The sequence below is a fragment of the Sardina pilchardus genome, chromosome 6, assembly GCF_963854185.1.
Source record: "Sardina pilchardus chromosome 6, fSarPil1.1, whole genome shotgun sequence".
In the NCBI taxonomy this organism is placed as follows: domain Eukaryota; kingdom Metazoa; phylum Chordata; class Actinopteri; order Clupeiformes; family Clupeidae; genus Sardina; species Sardina pilchardus.
The window spans coordinates 34,952,850-34,974,084 of record NC_084999.1 but is presented as its reverse complement, the minus strand read 5'-3'; the positions used below and the strand labels follow the sequence as shown (position 1 = coordinate 34,974,084).

Here is a 21,235-nt window from a genome sequence, read left to right as displayed (position 1 = left end):
GTGAACTGACCCAATCTCACAGAGATGACTGTGAGCAAGATAAGAGTGACATGGATTCCAGAGACAGAGAGATAACATCGTGGCTCTGATACTGAGACAACTGACAAAAAATCACAATAAACACAAACTGTATCCTGCATATTTGGTTAATTTTATCCAAGAGTCCAAGAAAAACCCACCTCCTTCTCGTAAGGCTCCCCAGCCTGTAACCCAGCAAGGTGTACCCGCTGAGAAAACATGTGATTTGGCAGGCAGGCAGATAGGGTGGATCAGGTTAGTAAATTCCAGCTCCTCCTCTAGTTCTAGCAGAGCAATATCATAATCATATGTCATAGGATTGTAGCCAGAGTGTGGAATGATGGTCTTCACTTTACGCAGTTGCACATCCTCATCAGTGACCTTGAACTGATCCCGAAGACCACTATATGTCAGCCAATTTCCTGCAACATTGTACCTGTCATGAAGCAGAAAGCCATGAGAGAGCAGTGAAAGACTGAGCAGTTGAGAAAAATAACAACTCATGTGTGCTCTGTGTCCCTTACAATCACAAAGTCTTTCAGGAAGTTTGATATGCCTTGATATTTTTTATATTTTTTTCTCCCCATGCTGTTTATTAACCTGACTCTCGCCAGATCCTAGTTCACTGAGCTCCACACAAGGATCTGGGACTTCAGAAGGCGGGGCCTTGTAAAACGTCACATCTATGAAATCCCGCCCGGCAATCCTGATTGGTTCATTATTTTTTGCTCCGTTGAAGGAGTCTGCATTGCCTTCGGTCCCAGATCCTTGTGTGGAGCTCAGTGAAACGCCTCTGGTGGAGCATGGCGGGACTACAAGAATCTGGCGAGAGTCAGGTTATTTGTTTATTACATTCAAATTACATACAGTACACTTGACAGAGGCCTAAAATGTTGTATATAACGGCCTATTTCAGCAACCTGCGAATGGTGACTGACCTCATCTGTTTTATTCATTCATTAATGTGGAATTTACTCACTAGGGCCCATATTCACAAAGCATTTTATCTTACCACTAGGAGTACTCCTAAATAGCACTAAAAGATTTTAGCTAGGAGTTTTCTCTTAAAGGAATAGTTCGATTTTGCTAACGCTGGTTCTGAGCTAACGCATAACGGTATCAATGGTATCATCCAAAACAGTCTTACTTACTCCACAGCACACCTGAGACAAGTAAATTAAAACGTCAGACTATCAATGTACATGTCCGTGTTGATTAACTGAACTGAATTGAATTTAATCAAGCCAGTACCTTTCCGATAATGTCGCCGGTGCAGTATGTTCACGTCACTATTTGCATGAGCCACGACTGAAAAGACTTCCGATAATATCAAACATGTTTGATATTGTCGTAACGGCAAAAGTAGAAAAAGACTGCCTCCGACGTACTTAAAACCGCTAGATTGGCACCTTACACTAAACGATTAAAGGCTGGCTTACATTGCACAATTTTGGTCTGTTTTAACAGTCGGCGACTACATTTCCAAAATCGGAAATCTTGGGAGTTGTAGCCTACTAGAATCTCGGCGCGCTCCCGTCATCTAAATCGTTTAGTGTAAGGCGCCAATCTTAGCGGTTTTAAGTCCGTCGGAGTCAATCTTTTTTTTTTTAGTTTTGCCGTTACGACAATATCAAACATGTTTGATATTATCGGAAGTCTTTTCAGTCGTGGCTCATGCAAATAGTGACGTCAACATTAAAAACCAATAGTGACCTCGGTCCAACACGAAACAGGAAGGGGCAAAATAGGCGACAGCTGTAGTCTATATGATTATTTGTTATTTCATTTCTTATAATGTATTAGTCAGCTATTCTACGTGACAGAACAACTCTATATCTGTTAGTGATGTCACACATCAAACAATGCTGCAGAAACGCGAAAAAATTACTTTGATATGAGTAGGCTATCATGTGAGTTCCTGTTGATGATGACGTGTAGCCTAGTGCACGATGGAAATAATTTGAAGGAATCTAGCAGCAGTCTTGTAAATAGTGACCCACAGTCTTTGCAAAATCCTAATCTGAGACTGGCCTGTGACTAGACTGTGACTAAAAACTCAATGAATTGTCTTTAGGTGTGAGAGGGTCTGAGACTGTAGTCTTTCAAAAATCTTTTCCAAATCTTTGCAAAGTCTGTCAATGTAAGGTAGGCTTTAGTTGACGGGAGCGCGCCGCGATTCCAGTACAACTCCCATGATTTCCTCCCGATTTTGGAAATTTAGTCGCCGACTGTTAAAACAGACCAAAATCGTACAATGTAAGCCAGCCTTAAGGTGACCTCCTTGATTGGCTGATGATTATAACGCGGGAATGCACCCCTACGATGATGAGTTGAGTGGCAGGTGTCAGGTCTTAGCTGTTGAGAATGCACTATGTCGGACTGTGAAGGATGAAAGATGATGAATAAATAGGCATAGCCTAAATTAATAAAAAATAAAGCAAATAGCCCAGAAGCATAATGAAACACTACGGGCTGGAGCAGTATATTTGCAACATGTTTCAAATGAATCTGTATGAAAACACGTAACCTACATTCGTTAAGAGGAGAAACAAGTTAATTTAATTTAGGCCTATGATGAGACGTTACATTTAGTCTACATGCAATGGTGGTTTTGGTTGTCGGTGGCGTTATTGCATCTTTTAGCATGACAGCTCCTGTAACCGCACGTTCATTTTAAAACATTGCGACGTGAAATGCCACTAAAAGCGGTTTGTGAATAGGTCTTAGTGAGTTAGGAGTCCTCTCGAATTCTTTTAAGCTTCCTAGACTTAGGAGCTACTTTTAGGCTTAAAATGCTTTGTGAATTATTTTTAGAGAAAAAAATTAGGAGTCCTAAAGTTAGGAGTGACACACCCATTATTTTTAGGAGTTTCTCCTAAATTCGCCATTTAGGATCTACTTTTAGCCTTAAAATTCTTTGAGAATATGGGCCCAGAAGGACAATAATCAATCACTTCCATTCGTGCATGATTCAGCACTGAACAGGCCTATGCCTACAAGGACAACTGGCCTGCCTACCCTGTGCCGACCATAACGTATCACATGCAGTTCTTAAAAACACAGCCCTACAAGACGACATCCACAGATTCACAATAAAAGCTTCAGGTATTACCAACAAAGTCCAACTTAGCAACATGTTTTCCGTCTGCACATGAGCCATTTTGTTTGCAACATCACAGCCGACAAAGGGAGAGGATCGCGCACATCCTTAATGGCTGTACTGCCGATAAAGGACTGTACATTGTGTGCCACAACAGTATCATTGCACTGTCAGTGAAGGAGCCCTGTGACAATGCCAACTTTACTGCAATCCACCATAATGAAAAGATCAAGACAGACTGGTTCTCTCCCTCACACGAACAGCCCGCTGCACTGGAAACTGCCATAAATAACTTACCAAATACAACCGACATAGTTGTAATTAATGGACACACCAAAGCCGTTACAATAATAGAAATTGGTTGCTCTTTCGATGCTTACATGGACATATGCTATACTTCAAAACTGTTGAAATATCAACTATGGTACAACATTTTTAGTAATTCTGGTTATTCCTGTCAAATAATTGCCCTCATTTTTGGTAGTTTAGGTCACATGCACAAGATGTGTGTATGAGGCCTGCACATCTGTGGACTAAATAAGAACAAGGCCAAAAAACTGACAAAATATTGCTCTGTATCAGCAGTAATTGGTAGCCTCTACATATGGAGGCGTAGGTGTCACCTTTACCCTTTATGTGCATAATGGACTGGATTATGCCATGATATATGCTTTTCTTCTAATCCAAATAAAGAATTTAAAATGTGTGTCTGTGTGTGTGTGTGTGTGTGTGTGTGTGTGTGTGTGTGTGTGTGTGTGTGTGTGTGTGTGTGTGTGTGTGTGTATGTGTGTGTGTGTGTGTGTGTGTGTGTGTGTGTGCGTACCTGTGTGTATGTATGTGCAGTATATTAATTTATTGCATGGTCCCATGAACCAAATTACACAACACCTGGCATACATTCAGAGTGTGTCTTAATGATCCTACACTTCAATTTTTTAACTGCAAAATTAGCAAAATTGCCAAATGTTGTGCAGTTTTGAACCTGTCAAAGAAAGATACCTGCGATTACAGTCCCTCATTTTTACTTTTTTACTTTGAACTAGGTGGCGCTATACATGAAATGAGTGGCTATGGGATGGTTTGACATGGCCCCTTAAGACCAACATACAAAAATATGTGGTCCTCTACTGTAAGTCCCTACGGTTCTCAGGATCTTCACCGAAAACTGTGTCCGCCCTACCCTCCTTTCGGGGGGTCTGGTCCGTCAGGGGGCCGACGGATCAAAACGAAAAACAATGATTCCATGCTATCCTTGTGGGGCTACATGCCCACCTAGTGCTTCGCTGCACGGCATCATTATAAGTCAAAGTTTTCTTAAATAAAGTAAAAATTATCTTTCGAGAGAACACTAGGTAAGTCTCTTCATACTTAAAATAAGGCCAAACAGTTGTTTGTTCTTCGAATAAGATTAGTAACTCTTGGTTAGATTTTATTTTTTGCAGTGTAAGTACGGGCCCTGACCCCAAGCACTGACCTCAAAAATTGAGACCTTCTAGATCATTCCTCCACACCAGTACTAACACCAAACAACAAGTTGAATTCCAGCCCTTTATCCCAATTTAAAAAAGAAAACATTGTTACTTACTGGTTGCTGTCAGGGAAGCAGTGGGCAGCAGACAGTAGCCACTTGTTTGATATTATGGAGGCTCCACACACATGCCCATTTGTCCTGAAGTGTAAGCTAACCTGCCAAGGCCACTCTCCAATATCTGCATCTTGCCCACCCACAATGCGGTTATGTTTGTATGGCCGGACTCCGCAGTCTACAAAAAGTATCACAATATGAGTGTTCCTAATTACAGGTTTAGTCTGATTTTAAAACAAGTGAATCATAAAGAAATTATACAGAGAGATAATATAATCATTATATATATATAAAATATATATATATATATATATATATATATATAAATAATAATAATAATCATAATAATTTCATGACACCCAAGGTCACTTCACAAGGTTGCTAAAATTAAAATCATCTCATAAAAATAAAAATAAAAGTCAGTCAGTCAGACCATAAGCTTTCTTGAAAAAAAAAAATGGTTTCAGTCTACTTTTTAAGTCAGTAATTGAGTCAGAGGGCAATATGTACTAAGAAGGCGCTAATATCGAGTTTTTGTATGCACAGAATGTGAATACTATGCTTTGCTATATTGCGCGGAATGTACTAAGCTAAACTAAGTCACTTCATTATGTTAACAGCGTTCATCAACGCCCGTCCCCGCCCCCTCTACAACCACTTGTTTTCAAAATCTGCCAGCCATTTTGCGAATCCCATACCCAACCTTTAAGCTTAGGGATAAGGTACAACAATAATATGCATTTTTGCAAAGGTGTCAAGAGACAAAAAGCAGACAGTGAGAGGTTCTCTGACTTACCGCATCCCTGCTCATCAGATCCATCGGTGCAGTCACTGTCGTGGTCACACTCAGCATTTATCTTGTTCACACAGGTGCCATCTTGACACTTGAAAGTGAAGTCTGTGCAAATCCCTGAGGCTGTAGGAGTAATTTGAGAACACACAAAAAGATTAAAATAGTTCCCTCAAAAAGAGGTTATGAAGTATTCTTATTTACCTGATGAAGGTCTAAGACCGAAACGTTGTAATTTCGAATAAAAAATAACTGCTTACGGAATGGTCAGTGTACGGGGCTCTCCCCGTAAAAAAATGACAATCCTGACTAAACAAAAGGCTTTTGTTTGTGACCAGGTCAAGGCATGTACTGCAACAATAGCTTTGTAATTGCCATATTTTTTCACAGCGGATGCCTTGAATCTGTAGATAGTTCTGTCAGTTGTAAATCTCAATCTGTAAACATTTCTTTCCAATACTTCTACCAATACATGTGCATAGGGGCTCCAGCAACTTCTACCTGAATCCACAACTCAATCTGGTAATGACGGAAGGACAGTTTGTGTTCAGTGATTGCTTCAGTCACTGTTTGCATCATGGTCTGTATTTGGGTGGTTGACGTTTTAGGCCGAAAAAAAGTTTTTGAAAAAAAAAAATCAGATATTATGCATGGAAATCACTTAGTTCTGTTGTACTGACTCTCCGATTCCCAAAATATGTATGATCTTTTAGAATTTGTATTGGAATTCATATTTATTCACTAATGTCTTGTGTTAGTGACTAAAATTGTCATATGGTGTGACATGAAAGTCATTGTGTGTAAAACTATGATGGGGTATATATTTCTTATGTGAGTCTGTGTATCATAATATTCTATCTTTACTTCATCAAGATCTAGCATTTTCTTGTGGAAATGTATTATATTTTACGGTATATTTATTCATACACAAATACACAAAGTAAGGCATTTGTCCCCAATCTTTCAATAAACTTCATATTAATTTGGACATATCTTGATACAAAAGAAATAAAAATGCATACAATGTTTGCTGACCCTATTTCCTATCTGTTCCATTCAGATTTGTATGATTTAGACTCCCAAAGTCTTTTTATTTTCATAATTTCTTGATGGTTCTTGATGTCACACCAAATGATATGGTGTCACACCATATGATAAATCACACCAAATATCAATCTGTTAACTCAAAAATGTGAATATATGCATTTCACAAACAATAAAACATAGTTTAAGACAAATATATCACATGAAGGATCACTGCTAAAAACTCAGACTGTAGCACTTGGGTAATAGGTGCCACATATTAAATAATAAATGTGAACAAAATGTTAAATATGTTAACATATGTATAGTACTAAACTATTAGTTAAACATATGTTTGAAAAAAAAAAAACATTATTTATGTAAGAAAATACATATTATATCATATAGTGTGACAAATAAATCATATGGTGTGACAGCAAAACCCCATCACATGATATGGGGTCACTCAATATGAGGTTTCATGCACTTAGCAGAACAATGAGTCTTGTGGCTACATGCTAGGACCAAAATCATTATGCTCACTTTAACATGGTAACATAGATTTAAAGGTCATTTTGACCAAAAAACTATTTACTTTTTAAATTTTCCTGAAAAATGGATCACACCAAAAGACCGCGAAAAGTGGAACTGAGATAGGAGTGCTGGAAATACTTGATTTATTGAAAGAAATATGAGAGATAACTCACCAGGTAAACTTTCAATGTCTTTCTGAGAAGTTATTACACTTTCTGAATGAAGAAGGACCCCCTAGCCCTAACGGTCTCCACACAATTGCACATTTAAAAAACATAATTTAGGGTCACACCATATGATATTGATTTTTGGGACAAAATGTTTTTGTTTATGGCTTGTTCAAAAATATCATGCCTGGACTTTAAACACCACAGACTTACAAGTAGACATATTTTGTATTAATTGCATTTAAGTAATGGGAAAATATATTCATTTGATTTTTTTTAATTCAAAATCAAACTTTATGAAATGGGCTTGGGACAGTCATGCCATATGAGCTTTTTCTGGTTTGGCTGACAATTGTGAAAAATAGGAATATGACTGGCATGAATGGTCCATATGTTCATATAAAACATGTTTTTGCAGACTAGACATTTCTTTACTTCTTTAAGTTTGACACTCTGGACCAAAAAAAAAGGCCATGTCATGTCAACCACCCATTTACAGTACATCACAATCTCTCTTTGTTCAGATTAGCCCATTTTTTAATTGGTCATATCAAAGCCCAAGATTTGCATATGAAGAAGGAAACAAGGGAAGTGATGTATGGTAGTTTCATGACCATGACCGAACCTTTTTCAACAAAGCAAAGCTAAAAATGGATTTTTAATAAAAAATTTGATTAAAAAAAAAAAGATTCTGTCAAAGTGCAAAAGTGCACAGCCCTTCTTTTTTCCAGGTGCTGATGATGTGCAGTAGAACCTAATAGAACCCCAAAAAGAGTATACAACACACACGGAAGGATACTTTAACTGATCAGTTAAAGCAGCAGTTCCCAAACTTTTCCCCCCACGGACCACCTCCTACATCCTGACTCAGCTTGTGTACCCCCACCACCAAACACATTAATTAAAAAGTAACACATTCTATTGACGCGTTCCAAGCATCATGTTTAATAAGCTGCCTTTTTTATAGTCATTTCCTTTGTATTAGCTGCATTGTGTATAAGCCGCAGGACAGTGTTTTATGCAAGTGAAATAACAAAACCATATTAATACCATATTAACTGCCCCCTGGTATTAACTTGATAGCTGAAGAAATGTTTCAAAATCAATGTATAAGCTAAGGCTAATATAGGTACTCTTTTTTGGGGGGGGTCATCTTCAATTTCAGAAATACTTCACTCACATTCTTTACAGGATGCTTCATCACTGCTGTCTTTACAGTCTTTCTTGCCATCACAAACGCCACTCTGCTGAATGCAGGTACCATCACCACATCGTACCTCGTCCTCACCACAGCCTGGAGAATTAGAGTTCAAGGGAACATTTATTTCTATATAATTGCTGCACATTTCCTTAAGCATCTTAAACAGCAGATAAAGCTGCATTGGACATTATCTGATACTAAGACAAATGTACAACGTACAAGTACATCAGATGGCCTCAAGATTGCCCTTCTGCATGCAGTAATGTTAATACTTACCTTGATCCAGCCTAATTGGCTATTTCAATTCTAATTTACTTAAAGCAACACTAAGCACTTTTCCTCTGTCGCACGCATACTATTTGTTTATCCAGCAAAAAAAACAATGTCCACAGACAAGGTAGAGTATGTCGCACGATTTTATGAAAGTATGATGTATGGCGACATTGAAGCAAGTCAAATTTGTAGTTTCTTATCTCTCATTCCATCGAACTACAGATCCGCTACCCGATCTGGTAAACTTACATAGTGCCGATATAGGGCCGCGAAGTGAATGCAGAAGTGCTGTTCACAGGTTGATGAACCACTGAAATTATTTTGGCAACATTATCTTAAGGTTCAAAAAACTGTACGTTTAAAAGAACTGTAAGTAGGATTTTGGCCAAAACCGGTACTGCAACCACTTTCAAAATATTGTAGAGCGGTGTATCCCCTCCCCTTCCCCCGAAGTCGAAGTTGGCAACCTGGATGCCAAAACCCCACTGACTTTGTGATTAGTAAATAGGTGGAGCGTGGCGCATCAGGCCAAAATATATAAACATAATATATAAACATCAACATCAGTTGAGGGCTGCAACTTCACTTTTTAACATATCAGGGCCATTTTATGATTAACTGAAATAAATGTCTTACATAATGGTTCCTTTAAGTGGCTTGTAGTTTTTAGTGTTGGCATTTTAGCCTGGTTCATTCATTATTCAGTCTTTTGTAACGAACTGTTAACTTGTGAAAATAATGGTGTTGCTACCAAAATCCAAAAACAGAAATCAGATGGACTACAAGATGTAACATAAGGAAAATAAACACATTAAGAAGACTTACTGCATTGCAACTCATCACTATTGTCTCCACAGTCATTGACCCTGTCGCATACCCAGTATTTCGGCTTGCACATTCCATTGGAACAGGCAAATTGATCCTTTTCACATCCTGATCAATAAAATGTATTGTTATCATTAGTACTCTGTTCACAATCACACATACAGTGCCTATAGAAAGTCATCATACCCTTTTGAAATACTTACATTTTTGTCTTACAGCCTGAAATCAAAACCCATTTAAAAAAAAAAAAAAATTCAGTTTTATTTACAAATTTAGCTGTACAACATCAAAATAATGAAAAAAAGTCAACAGTTCTGAAAATTGATAAAAAAATAAAAATAAAAACTAGAATAGCAGGGTTGGAATAGTCATCATACCCCTTTTGATTTTGATGTTGTACAGCTAAATTTGTAATGATTTTTTTTTTTTCAGGCTGTAAGACAAAAAAAGTGACTATTTCAAAAGGGTATGATGACTTTCTATAGGCACCGTACACACACAAGTAGCAACAGGAAAAAATTACAGCTCAGTATGTACATGCAAGCTACTAAATTAACAATGTGCCAAGAAAACTACTTCTTCTAACAATATCTTAACATAGCAGACTCCCATGCTGAAGTTGACTAAAAAGAATAATAATAATCATCTGGAAATGGATCCTAATGCCTTAGCTTATACATATTCTTCCTTAAGATGCAGGGTGCATAAGTATAGACACTTCTACAGTATGTTATATTCCCATAGAGGCAGGCAGATTTTCATTTTTAAAGGTTATTTCATGGATCCAGGATGCTATGCATCCTTATGAAGTTCCCTTGGCCTTTGGAATTAAAATACCCCCACATCATCACATACCCTTCACATCACCTAGAGATTGGCATGGAGTACTTTCCATAAGATCATCTCTCAATGCAAACCAGCTGTACTGAAATAAAACTATGACAGGTCACTCAGTTGCACTCACTTATAGCCTACTGATTTCGCCATTGATGCGAGTGGATCTTTGCCCATGCTTCAATGATTTAGTGATTCTACCAGGCTATATCCCAAAGGCGACATTTAAGCGCTTCAACAGAAAAACAAACTTTAGTATCAGACTGCATTTCACTCATAATTTTATGGACAGCCCTCAGCTTAAGCATAAGGCTCTCCCTGAACTACTGTACACATCCTGTTGAAATGTTTCCTAGCCTGCTCTCATGCTTTGAGCAATTATATCTCCAGAACAGCTTAACGCACATGCTACAAGTATTTATATGGACTCAAAGATGAAGTGAATATATGTTGGAGGTCAAATGCCAAAGTCAAAAACACCTCAATAAACTTAATTTTGACCGCCGCACAGCAAAGCAATGGTCATACAGGTTTGGTCAGAGTTGTTTTTGTTTCCTGTACAGTGTGACCACTTCACAGCACACAATAACACAAGAGGCAATAGGTAGAACACAACATTTGATAGGGTGCAGGCTAACAGGCTAATTATTCACATTCCATATTCTACCATTAAAATAGTATCAGCCAACAAAAATCTTAACCCAAACAATAGTAAATATTGTATATGCATGTGCAAGGTGTAATCACTCTTACTTACGGCATTTTCGTTCATCACTCATATCTCCACAATCATTCCAACCATCACATTCCAGATCTTTATCAATGCAAATTCCGGAAGAACAAGCAAACTGTTCAGGGCATGCTGTGGAACATAAAAGAAATAGCAAGACATTAGGTCACAGGAAGGACACAGAGAAATAAGCACATGTTTTTGCTAGGGTTATATAGTTCATATTATTTCAGAATTTCCATATAGAGAAAGTGATTGTAAATCTTTTCATCATCACATGGGTACTGATAGTGTAACGTTACAATGGTGTTATACTGTAGCACATGGGGCCTCTATGAGACTACAGCCAGTTCATTTTGAAATAAACAATTATCTTTTTCATAATACACTTTAAAGATGAACTATGCAAATTTTTTAGCTTAATTTGCTTTAACAACTGATCAGCTTCGGAGTCATTGGAATGGTTATTTGACTTATTCCAGGTTGGATGATGGCTGTCTCGCTTTCCCCTAGCGCCTGTGAGCGGAAAAAACACGCTTGCAAGTTTATGGTTCACTGGACCGGTGGCAGTGACAAAGAGAAAGTCTCCAGCCTCGCAATCATGCTCATGAAAAGGCAGATTGACCAATTGAGAAATGTTGTAAAATATACACGCTAAAGCTGTAGGGGAAGCCCTGTAGAGAAACTGGCAAGCGTGAAACGAGAAAACAGCGAGGAAACTGCCAAACCTGCATAGTTCCTCTTTCCTTTGAGAGGGGCTGATACCAGGTAACAGAAGCCAAAAGCTGAAGCTGCAAGCCTAAGGGCTCTATTCTCAGGATCAAATGGGCATTGACGCAAGTCAATCGTGCAAGTTTCTTTGGGGGCGGTCCTAGCGCAAAAGGCTATAATGACTGCGTGAAAAGTGAACATTGCGCTCGGTGCAAAGTCAACAGGGGTTGTCTTAATTTAGTTAATTAGTCGTGGGTGTCTTTTGGGCGTAGCATGCAATAAACCAATTAGATTTCACACTCTCATTCTCTTTAAAAGCCTGGCGCATTGTTCCATGACCTGTTGGTATTGTATTATCATGGCCGATTTACCTGGGCGTCTACTCCAGAAGAGACCGATTTGCTTGTGCGTGAGGCATGGGCGGCGCGTAATGGAGGCTAAGCCTTCCCACATTTTGTGCTAAAATTGTGAAAATAATGTACATGATGTGTGAATATCATTTTCTAACATGGATAGTTCCGGTCCTTGATGATGATGGGCTGAATCGCGTTCGATGCCGTTATAAAATCCAACACAAACATACACCTTGACCGCATTTCGTTAATGCACTACCACAACTTGCACAAAAGTTAAAGTGGCTGCATCTCGATGTTGCATGGCAACCATTCATATGGAGGAAATATTTCTTGGCGGAAGAATGATTATCTATGAATACATCGTTACATTTGTCGTTGCTGTGCCTTTGTTTCATGAAATCAAATCGACATATAGTTACCGTTTTAGAAATGCAAGCTAAGTTTTTGAACAAAAAGTCACTCAACGCGTTATCAAAATTAACTTAATGCAGCGCTATATCCACGCGCACACATTTCGTTTGAACAGGAGAGATTACGCATGCAGGAGCGCAACTAGGCTACTTGTTGTTTTCTTTTACTCGGCTATCAGCACAAAATGTGAAGCTAATTCACTAACTCAATAGCCATCATGGATATTGCAAGTTATTTTAAACAAACAAAACAGAAAGGATGGAGGATGGAGGCAGCAAGAGGAGTTATTCCAGATGAGCAATAAGAAGGTAGACAATTGTCAGAACGCTACATAACAGCTGTTTAATGCCAGACGTTAAAGAGACCCTATGCAACTTTTTCATAGTCATAAAATCGCTCAGAAATCGTTGTGTTGCTTGACTGACCAGTTTCATCGAAACAGTAATATTTCCTCCCACTCCCAGTCCCTATCCGCTATTGCAACCTTGCAGTTTCTGCAGGAGACGATCGCTCCTTGTTTACATCTGGAAGTCTGAGACGCATAAGGAACAAGAAGAACCACGCTTGCAATTTATATATTTATATATAGCCTATATATGTATAAATATACACGCTAAAGCTGTCGGGGAAGCTCTGCAGAGCAATATGCAAGCATAAAACGAGCAAAAACGAAAAACGAAACCGAAACTAGAGATGAAATCGCCAATCCTGCATAGTTCCTCTTTAAAGGTACGCTAGAACAAAACTAAAGGTAACTAATTTAGCCATAGGCCTGTGTAATGTTCTATTATTGGATGTTGTTATGCTATGTAGGGTGTAGGCTACTTTTTGTTGACCAATACACAAACCTAAAACCGAGAAACGGACAAATATTATTTAATTATATTCGGGCTGCGTGCTCCTGCTGATGAAAGAAGTAGGGTGTGTGCACTGTGCACTCTTCCATATCCCCAAGCCTCATGCGCTCATAAAATAGCCTTTCAGCTATGCGCGAATGATTCCCGACTAGGTTTTTCCTGGTCAGTGGTGCACTTACTTTCTGCATCCATATATTAGCGACTGGCGAACTTTGCGCCAGACCACACCTCTTCTCTTCACTGACACGCCCGTTAGGGCGCAATATAATCTCCTATCTAGAGAACGGACATTTGCGCTGGAAAAATGAAGGATGCGCTCGCAGAGAATAGGAATTATAGGTTACGCAAGTTGCGAAAGCTCACTGCGCGGTCTGCATAATCGGGCCCCAAGAGTTTATTTTACTGTCTATGGAGTTAGCTTAAGATGGAAAGAAACCATGAAAAGTGTCAGTTTAAAAAGTTGCCTGAAGCACAGTGATTAGTGCTGCTAGTACTATCACACGCATCACGTACTGCGCGTAGGGCACCAAGAGATGGAGAAGGGACCAACATTTAAACATTTAATAATAGCTTTACTGCAAACTATTTTTCACTCTTGTTAGAGAATGTTTACAATGTGAAAAACCATCAACAGTATGCTTCATAAAGATGATACTTTTTCGAGTCACTAAGATCCAACTTCAAAGCATGCTACTCCATTTAATATATGAGCCATATGCTGTTATAAGTGCATTTTCACATTTATCCTGGTCATTGTAAGTGGCATTCACACATGCTACATATAGTTTTTTTCAGCACAGTCTAGGCCAGGGGCATCACTAGGAATTAAGGTTTGCCCCCCCCCCCCCCATGTTTCATGTTTGTGTAGGCAATATAAAAACCATGGTGGATCGGATACTTAGGGGCTGAGCAATTTACAGAAATATGTAGTGTGTGCCTTACTGAAATAAATGGCAATTTTTATTTAGTGATAAAAAATGACTTTTTGACACTTTTTGTGCTCCATACTTGTGAGAGCTGATCTGACCTGACTTGTTTGCGCGGTAGCATACACATGACGTGCACACATGATGATTCTCTATAATAACTTTTTACTACATTGCAATGAACAAAGTAAAGGCAAAGAAAGTGTTTATTTGTCAAACAAATTTGGATGCAATATGTGTCTCGAATTGGATGCCATACAGAAGTTTGCTAGATCTCAAAAGCGGATTATGAACGTGCGTTGCCATAGAGAAACACATGATAACGTTGGATTATGAACAGGCTACTATACCACAAAAAACACAAAAACATGGGGTAAGTGGAGCTAAAGTTATTATTTTGCTGTCACTTGGTCTGTTTTATAACCTAGAAGGTTGTATTTGGTATCTATGGATAGCTCTGTGTCTCCTTTTTCATCTTACATGCGTACATATGTCTAATCGCGGGTCCATTAGTAAATCAAACGAGAGTAACGAGAGTCGCCTCAGCTATATGACATTATTATTTGTTTGTCACTTCATCTGTTTGTATAACACCGAAGGATCAATGTATTTGGTATCAATGGAAAGCTCTATTTCCCCTCTTTCATCTGATATGCGTGACATGCCTCTGCGATCCCGGTTGCGCTGCAAAGGGCCGTCGCCGTTGTTTTCTGCATCGTTTGTGTACATGTAAGACATTGACAGCAGCACGTTGTTTAACATTTTTTTTTCTGGGGCACCGCTTATTTTTACTGGGGCACGTGCCCCAGTAAAACATGCCTAGTGACGCCCCTGGTCTAGGCTACGCAGATCTGCAACAATATCATGTATTCATACTTGCATTGATTTGATTTGATTTTAAATAATGAAAAATACAAAAAGCATACTACAAAAATTCTTATAGCCCCTCTGATGTGTTAGCAAATTAGGGTCGGTCTTATGATTTTGAAAGTAACATCATTTGTAACGTTAGTTTTCCGATTCGTCATTATAAAATCGATTTATCAGTCGATTCATAGTACATTTGAACCGATCCAGGGGTTTGCCTTCCGATTCTGATTCACTCGCATTTTGAACGTTCTGAATGATTTCCGATACGTATCGGTTAATCTTTACACCCCTAATTACAATCCATCGTCACTTACGGTTGCCAGGGTCATAAGCATTGAACTCTGCTTGAAATCCTTTGTCTGTGTAAGACTCATCGGAATGAAAGGAAACTTCCACTTCATCTGACGTGCTTGTGAGTGACAACGTAGACCGCTCTCCACAATATCTGTCAAAACAGAAAAAAAATGCTAATATTGTTATGCAAGGCAATCATTAAAACTCATTCTATCTGTTCTCAATGTCTTAAGAAGATTGAAATTGAAATTTCAGTTTTCTGTCAGTGGAAAAGACCTATCTGTGACACGGCATGTGACGTCACCGAGTTATATCAGCTCTTGTCACATGTCAGTCTTCCTCTAGTGACTGTGACATCAGCTTGAGATTACTTTCCCTCTCTCTTCTCACCATTTATCAGATGTATTGTTATTCTACGCAGCCTGGTGACTTCTTTGGAGCTACAGAGCTTACTTCATCCTTCATGGACTGTTCAGACCACATTCTTGGTTAATAAGTTGGATTGTACTGATGACCTACAGTACGTGTTATTTAACCTGAAGCTTGCTCAGTTAAACTAAGACTTGTTCGGCATACTGTAAGACAACGCAGTGTCACCTTGAGCCACACTTGTTGAGTAACACTAATGTTACTGAAGCAGGCTAGACTGGCAGGCCTTGGCGCAGGGTGTGAAGCAGTACTGCCTGCAGCTCTCTTGATAGGAAGCCTATGAACCACCACTCCACACCCCACAGTGGCCCATAAAAAGGAACAGCCCAGGGGCCTCATTTATAAAAATTTGCGCAGGATGTACGCCAGAAGATGGCGTGCGCACAAAACTCAGAAAGTGCAGGTGCACAGAAATATTCTGATTTATAAAACCGTGCGCACGCACGTTCCACGCCAGTTTCCCTTTATAAATCACGCTCTACTCTAAACTTGCGGCACCTGTGCCTACCTCAAGACACACCCATAATTGCCTATAAATATTCAGCGAAACGCCCTTAATTAATATTGATATCTGTGGACACCATGCCGAAAACAGGGGAAAGATAAAAAACGCAACTTCATTGACTGTTTGCGGGTTCATAAATAGTGTGAGCAGCCACCGTTTCAGCGGATACCCACTGTCAGCTACAACATAACTTGAATGACTAAAGGGTTGAATGTTTAGAAATTATCGAAAAATGGTTACAAATTCTTTCAGGATTTACACACAGGATTTAAACACTATTCATCCGCACCCAGAAGCCAACAATTGCGCACAGCTTCAGCATCCAGTCTGCGCCCAATGCTGCTACAGTATGTCTCAATATGAACCAGGCCACCGGGCGACAACATTTGTGAGCAACATGTCTGTGTCACATACAGTAACTTGGACATTGAGGCAATGAAAATGCTTCCTGTTAACAAAGGCACATTTATTTTCACTCGGTGCTCTTATAGCATGATTGTAGTCAATAGCACGGATCACATTTCGGAAATTGGACTGTGCTGCAAATTGCATGTTTTTATTTAGGGTAAGGGTGATAAAGCAATTACACCTCCTAACACGTCAGGCAAAAATCCTGGTCTGGTTAGCCAGTTCTCAATTCAGCCTGTGGGAAGAAAGCCGGTGCAAGTCAGCACTTGCAGTGAGACTGGGATGGCATGATTCGGGCGGGTACCTCTCGGCAAATCCCTCTTATATACCATTTGCAAGCTAACAAGCAGCATGTTTGAGCCTTGTTGTATTATTGCCAAATAACACAACATGCATGAAAGCCATGGATAATTAACAAAACATACAATGTGTATAGCCTTCAACATGTCATTCTTGCCTCAAATAAGATGGAATTTTTGACGGGCGCACCAAACAACAATCAACCACGTTTTAGATTTTAAACAGGATTAGGTTTAGTCAGTTATGTCTTTGATACGCGTAATTGCACGATGTTGTGTTTGTGTTCACACTTTCTGCTTTTCCCTTTCTTTGTACGTACGCATGGGTCAGAGCTTGCGTGGAGGTGCGCACATTTTACCGTCAAGTTCACTTTTTATAAATACCAAAGCTTGCGTAGAACAAGGCATACGCATTCTTTTGTGCGTACGCAAAGTTTATAAATGAGGCCCCAGGGCATTCAGTCAGGGGCGTGGTAGATTCATGGGCAGCCCTCCAGGGAATCCCTCTGTCTGACATTTGTGCAGCCGCGAAATGGTTGTCCCCATGCACCTTTAGCTGCTTCTTCAATGTTAATGTGGCATCTACCCTCTGCCTAGCTTCTGCAGTGCTGTCACCAGTGTCTGTCTCAGTTACAGCCATCAATCTCCAACTTCTTTTATGGCCTTATTAAGATAAAGTGACTATATTGTGTGTGTAAACCAACCCTGTCTAGAGTGCAGAAGACAGCAAAAACAACAAATGAATTGCACAACTATAACTGCTCTTACTTTTTGCCCAAGACCTCCACATAGTCTTTGTGACAGACTCGAATGTCCACTCCTGGCTCTTTCATACGGAACATTGTGAATGTCAAACGCACCTTCATTCTTTTAGGCACCTGCAAATAAATTGTCACCTTTACCATGGAAATATCTGAAGATGATTTCAATTGACATACACTACACTGCCAAAAGCATTGGGTCACCTACCTTGACCCTCACATGAACTTAAGTGACATCCCATTCTTATTCTGTGGGGTTTAATGATGTCAGTCCACCCTTTGCAGCTTAACAGCTTCAACTCTGCTGGGAAGGCTTTCTACAAGATTTAGGAGTGTGTTTAAGGGAATTTTTGCCCATTCTTCCAGAAGGTCTCACACCGATATTGGACGAGGAGGCTCTCAGTCTCCACTCTAATTCACCCCAAAAGTGTTTTATTGGGTTGAGATAAGGACACTGTGCAGGCCAGTCAAGTTCTTCCACACCAAACTCTGTCATCCATGTCTTTATGGACCTTGCTTTGTGCATTGGTGCACAGTCATATTGGAACCGGAAGGGGCCATCCCAGAACTGGGCTTGGCCCCTTAGTTCCAGTGAAAAGAACTCTGAATGCTTCAGCATTAACCAAGAGATTTTGGACAATTCCAAGCTCCCAACTTTGTGGTCTCTTCCTGGTCCAACATGACTGTGCACCAATGGGCAAGGCAAAGTCCATAGACTTTGAAGACAGCGTTTGGTGTGGATGAACTTGACTGGCCTGCATAGAGTCCAGACCTCAACCCAACAGAACACCTTTGGGATGAATTAGAGCACAGACTGGGAGCCAGTCACCTCATCCAATATCAGTATGTGACCTCACAAATGCGCTTCTGGAAGAATGGTCAAAAATCCCCATAAACACACTCCTAAAGCAATTACACTTGTGGAACGCTTTCCATGAAGACTGGAAGCTATTATAGCTGCCAAGGGTGGACTGACGTCATATTAAACCTTGGATTAAGAATGGGATGTTCATATGCGAGTCAAGGCAGGTGACCCAACACTTTTGGCAATATAGTGTATCATTTTGATAAACATTCAATGAACAGTGCAAATAAGAGTTGTAGAAAATATTCAAATTGAACTCACATAAACAGCTTTAGAGGGATGGACACTAACTTACCGAAATGGTCCATTTGCAGTCTATGTCTGGCGGATAAAAACTGGGAAAGTGAGGTGAGGTGAAGCTACCACTGGTGTTGGTAAAAGTTCCTCCACATGTTTTGCCTGATAAAATGGACACAATCAAATGAATCAAATATTCAAATACAGCAATAACCAAGGCAATTGTTTTCTTTAACTACTAGCTTATCTTCAGGTGTTTGTTCACAGCAATGACAGCAAACAGGAAACAGGTATGCCAACATCTAGTCAAAAACAGAAGCTCATCATTACAACAGAACCTATTTTTGTCTTTTATCAAATGGGTATTTGTCTGGTTCAATGTGATTGGGTACAGGTTGGAGATGGACATGGACAGCTGCTGGTGCCAACTGTTTTGCTGCCTTGGCAACATTTCACAGACTCAATTCCATCAGGTTTAGCATGACTGGATTAAGTGATGATTTGGTATGATAGTCGTAGTTGTTGCTTTAGCAGAGGGAGCACTGTGGTGGAAATGTTACCCTATACAAATCAAGAGCAAATCAAGAGCAAATCCACTGGCTAAACTAATATGTGCAAAGCATGGAATGACAATTTGGCAGATGTGATATGAGCAATAAGAACAGAGTGTCTTTTTCTGGATTTTCTGGATCAATCCATCAGTCAAGCGGCTTTCGAGAACGCTTGGCCAGGAGGTGGCTTTCGAGGCCATTCTTGAAGTTGCATGGCTGGTTCTCATTAACGATTAGCTACAGCTATGCTGTATGGCTATGCTAGGTGAATGATTCCCCTATTGCAAGTTTGTTTACCACCAAATTGACTTAAAGGTTATATTAAGGTGAAAATCTGAATAGTGTACCTTTAATTGTTTTTGTAAATAAGGCTATATTGTCCACATGACCTTTTCTTTACAAATCTGAGTGCAAATACTGTAAATTGTGCAGAAATGTTATGAGCTAACTCTCTGCCTTGACTGTGCTCAAATTAGTCTCAAAATAGGTAGACAAAAAGATACATACTTGTGGTGATGGGAATGACAGAGAACTCTCCTTGGAAACCTGGCCACTGCATACTGCTGTCAGTGATGAAGTTGATCAGTATAATGTTGCTTGAGGAAACCACTTGTAGCTGGTTAGTGGGAGGTCGCTTGCCACACTGTCTGTTAAAACCATGTGAGAACCATGTGAGAACCATATGAAGACCAGTAAAAACCTGACCACTTTCCTTTCAACCCTTACAAGACTGACATCTAAAATCCTTTTTGAAAGTCTGGAGCAAATATAAGTGACCATTAAGTAGCAATAAAACATCTTTAGAAATAATTTCCTCTCATGAAGCAGACAATTGATATGTTACAGCAGAATTACTGACTTGGTGATGGCTTGGGAGTCATCTGGGCTGAGTGAGTCATAAATGAACACAAAGTCATTGGTACAGTCATCCTCCACATGGAAAAATGGGAATTTTACAGAAATAGCAGTATCTTTGGGTCCTCGAATCTGCCACTGACAGCGTGCATGGGGTGGGTACTTCTGTGGAAACCCTGGCGACTGGAATTTCTTCACAGAATAGTCAGCTTCAAGGCGGAAGAAGCACTCCTCTGGCAGGGAAAGAGAACCCTGGTGGGTTAGTCTGGGCAATTTGCAACACACTGCAACCTAAATCACTATTAACACAATATGTAAAAAACAAATGAAAGATGCAGATGATACACAACCTGGGATTTTGGTGTGATTACACCATTCATAAAATTCATGTAATAATAAGTGTGAATAGGAGGCAACTTTATTTTTAGGAACACATGGGGATTTAGAAGGGCCCAATTAATTGTGAATTAAATGTGAACAAAAACTCAACTTTAGAATAGGAAACATATTAGGCATTACAAAGACTTGATTATGAGTTATTTGTACACCATTAGCACTTGTGGTTCAGTGTCTAGTTGCACTTGAATAGACCATTTTGATAAGTATTACTAGGGGTGAATAACTGTTCTTGTGGTACTACCACCTTACACGCCCCATACTGAGCCATGTATATTTAGGTCAAAATTCATATGCAACAACATATTTAATAACTATGAATAAAGGGTAATTAGGAGCTTACATAGGGGAAATTCTTAATTAAGGCTCTAGTAAGGGTAGAATAAGGTCTTGCAGAATAAGGTATTAACTAGAGAATGTAATT

General features: G+C 39.5%; 1 protein-coding gene across 1 annotated transcript in view; it reads right to left on the bottom strand.

The window, feature by feature from the left end:
* st14 (ST14 transmembrane serine protease matriptase) overlaps window positions 1–21,235 on the bottom strand; it is a 58,305-nt gene that overhangs the window by 6,638 nt on the left and 30,432 nt on the right. Inside the window, exons 8-18 of the mRNA XM_062539670.1 lie at window positions 20,420–20,648; window positions 20,068–20,207; window positions 19,068–19,171; window positions 17,915–18,024; window positions 15,526–15,656; window positions 11,108–11,212; window positions 9,517–9,624; window positions 8,398–8,511; window positions 5,500–5,619; window positions 4,704–4,881; window positions 180–454 (exon numbers count right to left, since the gene is read on the bottom strand). Of these exons, the coding sequence (XP_062395654.1) occupies window positions 180–454; window positions 4,704–4,881; window positions 5,500–5,619; window positions 8,398–8,511; window positions 9,517–9,624; window positions 11,108–11,212; window positions 15,526–15,656; window positions 17,915–18,024; window positions 19,068–19,171; window positions 20,068–20,207; window positions 20,420–20,648 (1,614 nt within the window). The remainder of the gene's footprint in view (window positions 1–179; window positions 455–4,703; window positions 4,882–5,499; window positions 5,620–8,397; window positions 8,512–9,516; window positions 9,625–11,107; window positions 11,213–15,525; window positions 15,657–17,914; window positions 18,025–19,067; window positions 19,172–20,067; window positions 20,208–20,419; window positions 20,649–21,235) is intronic.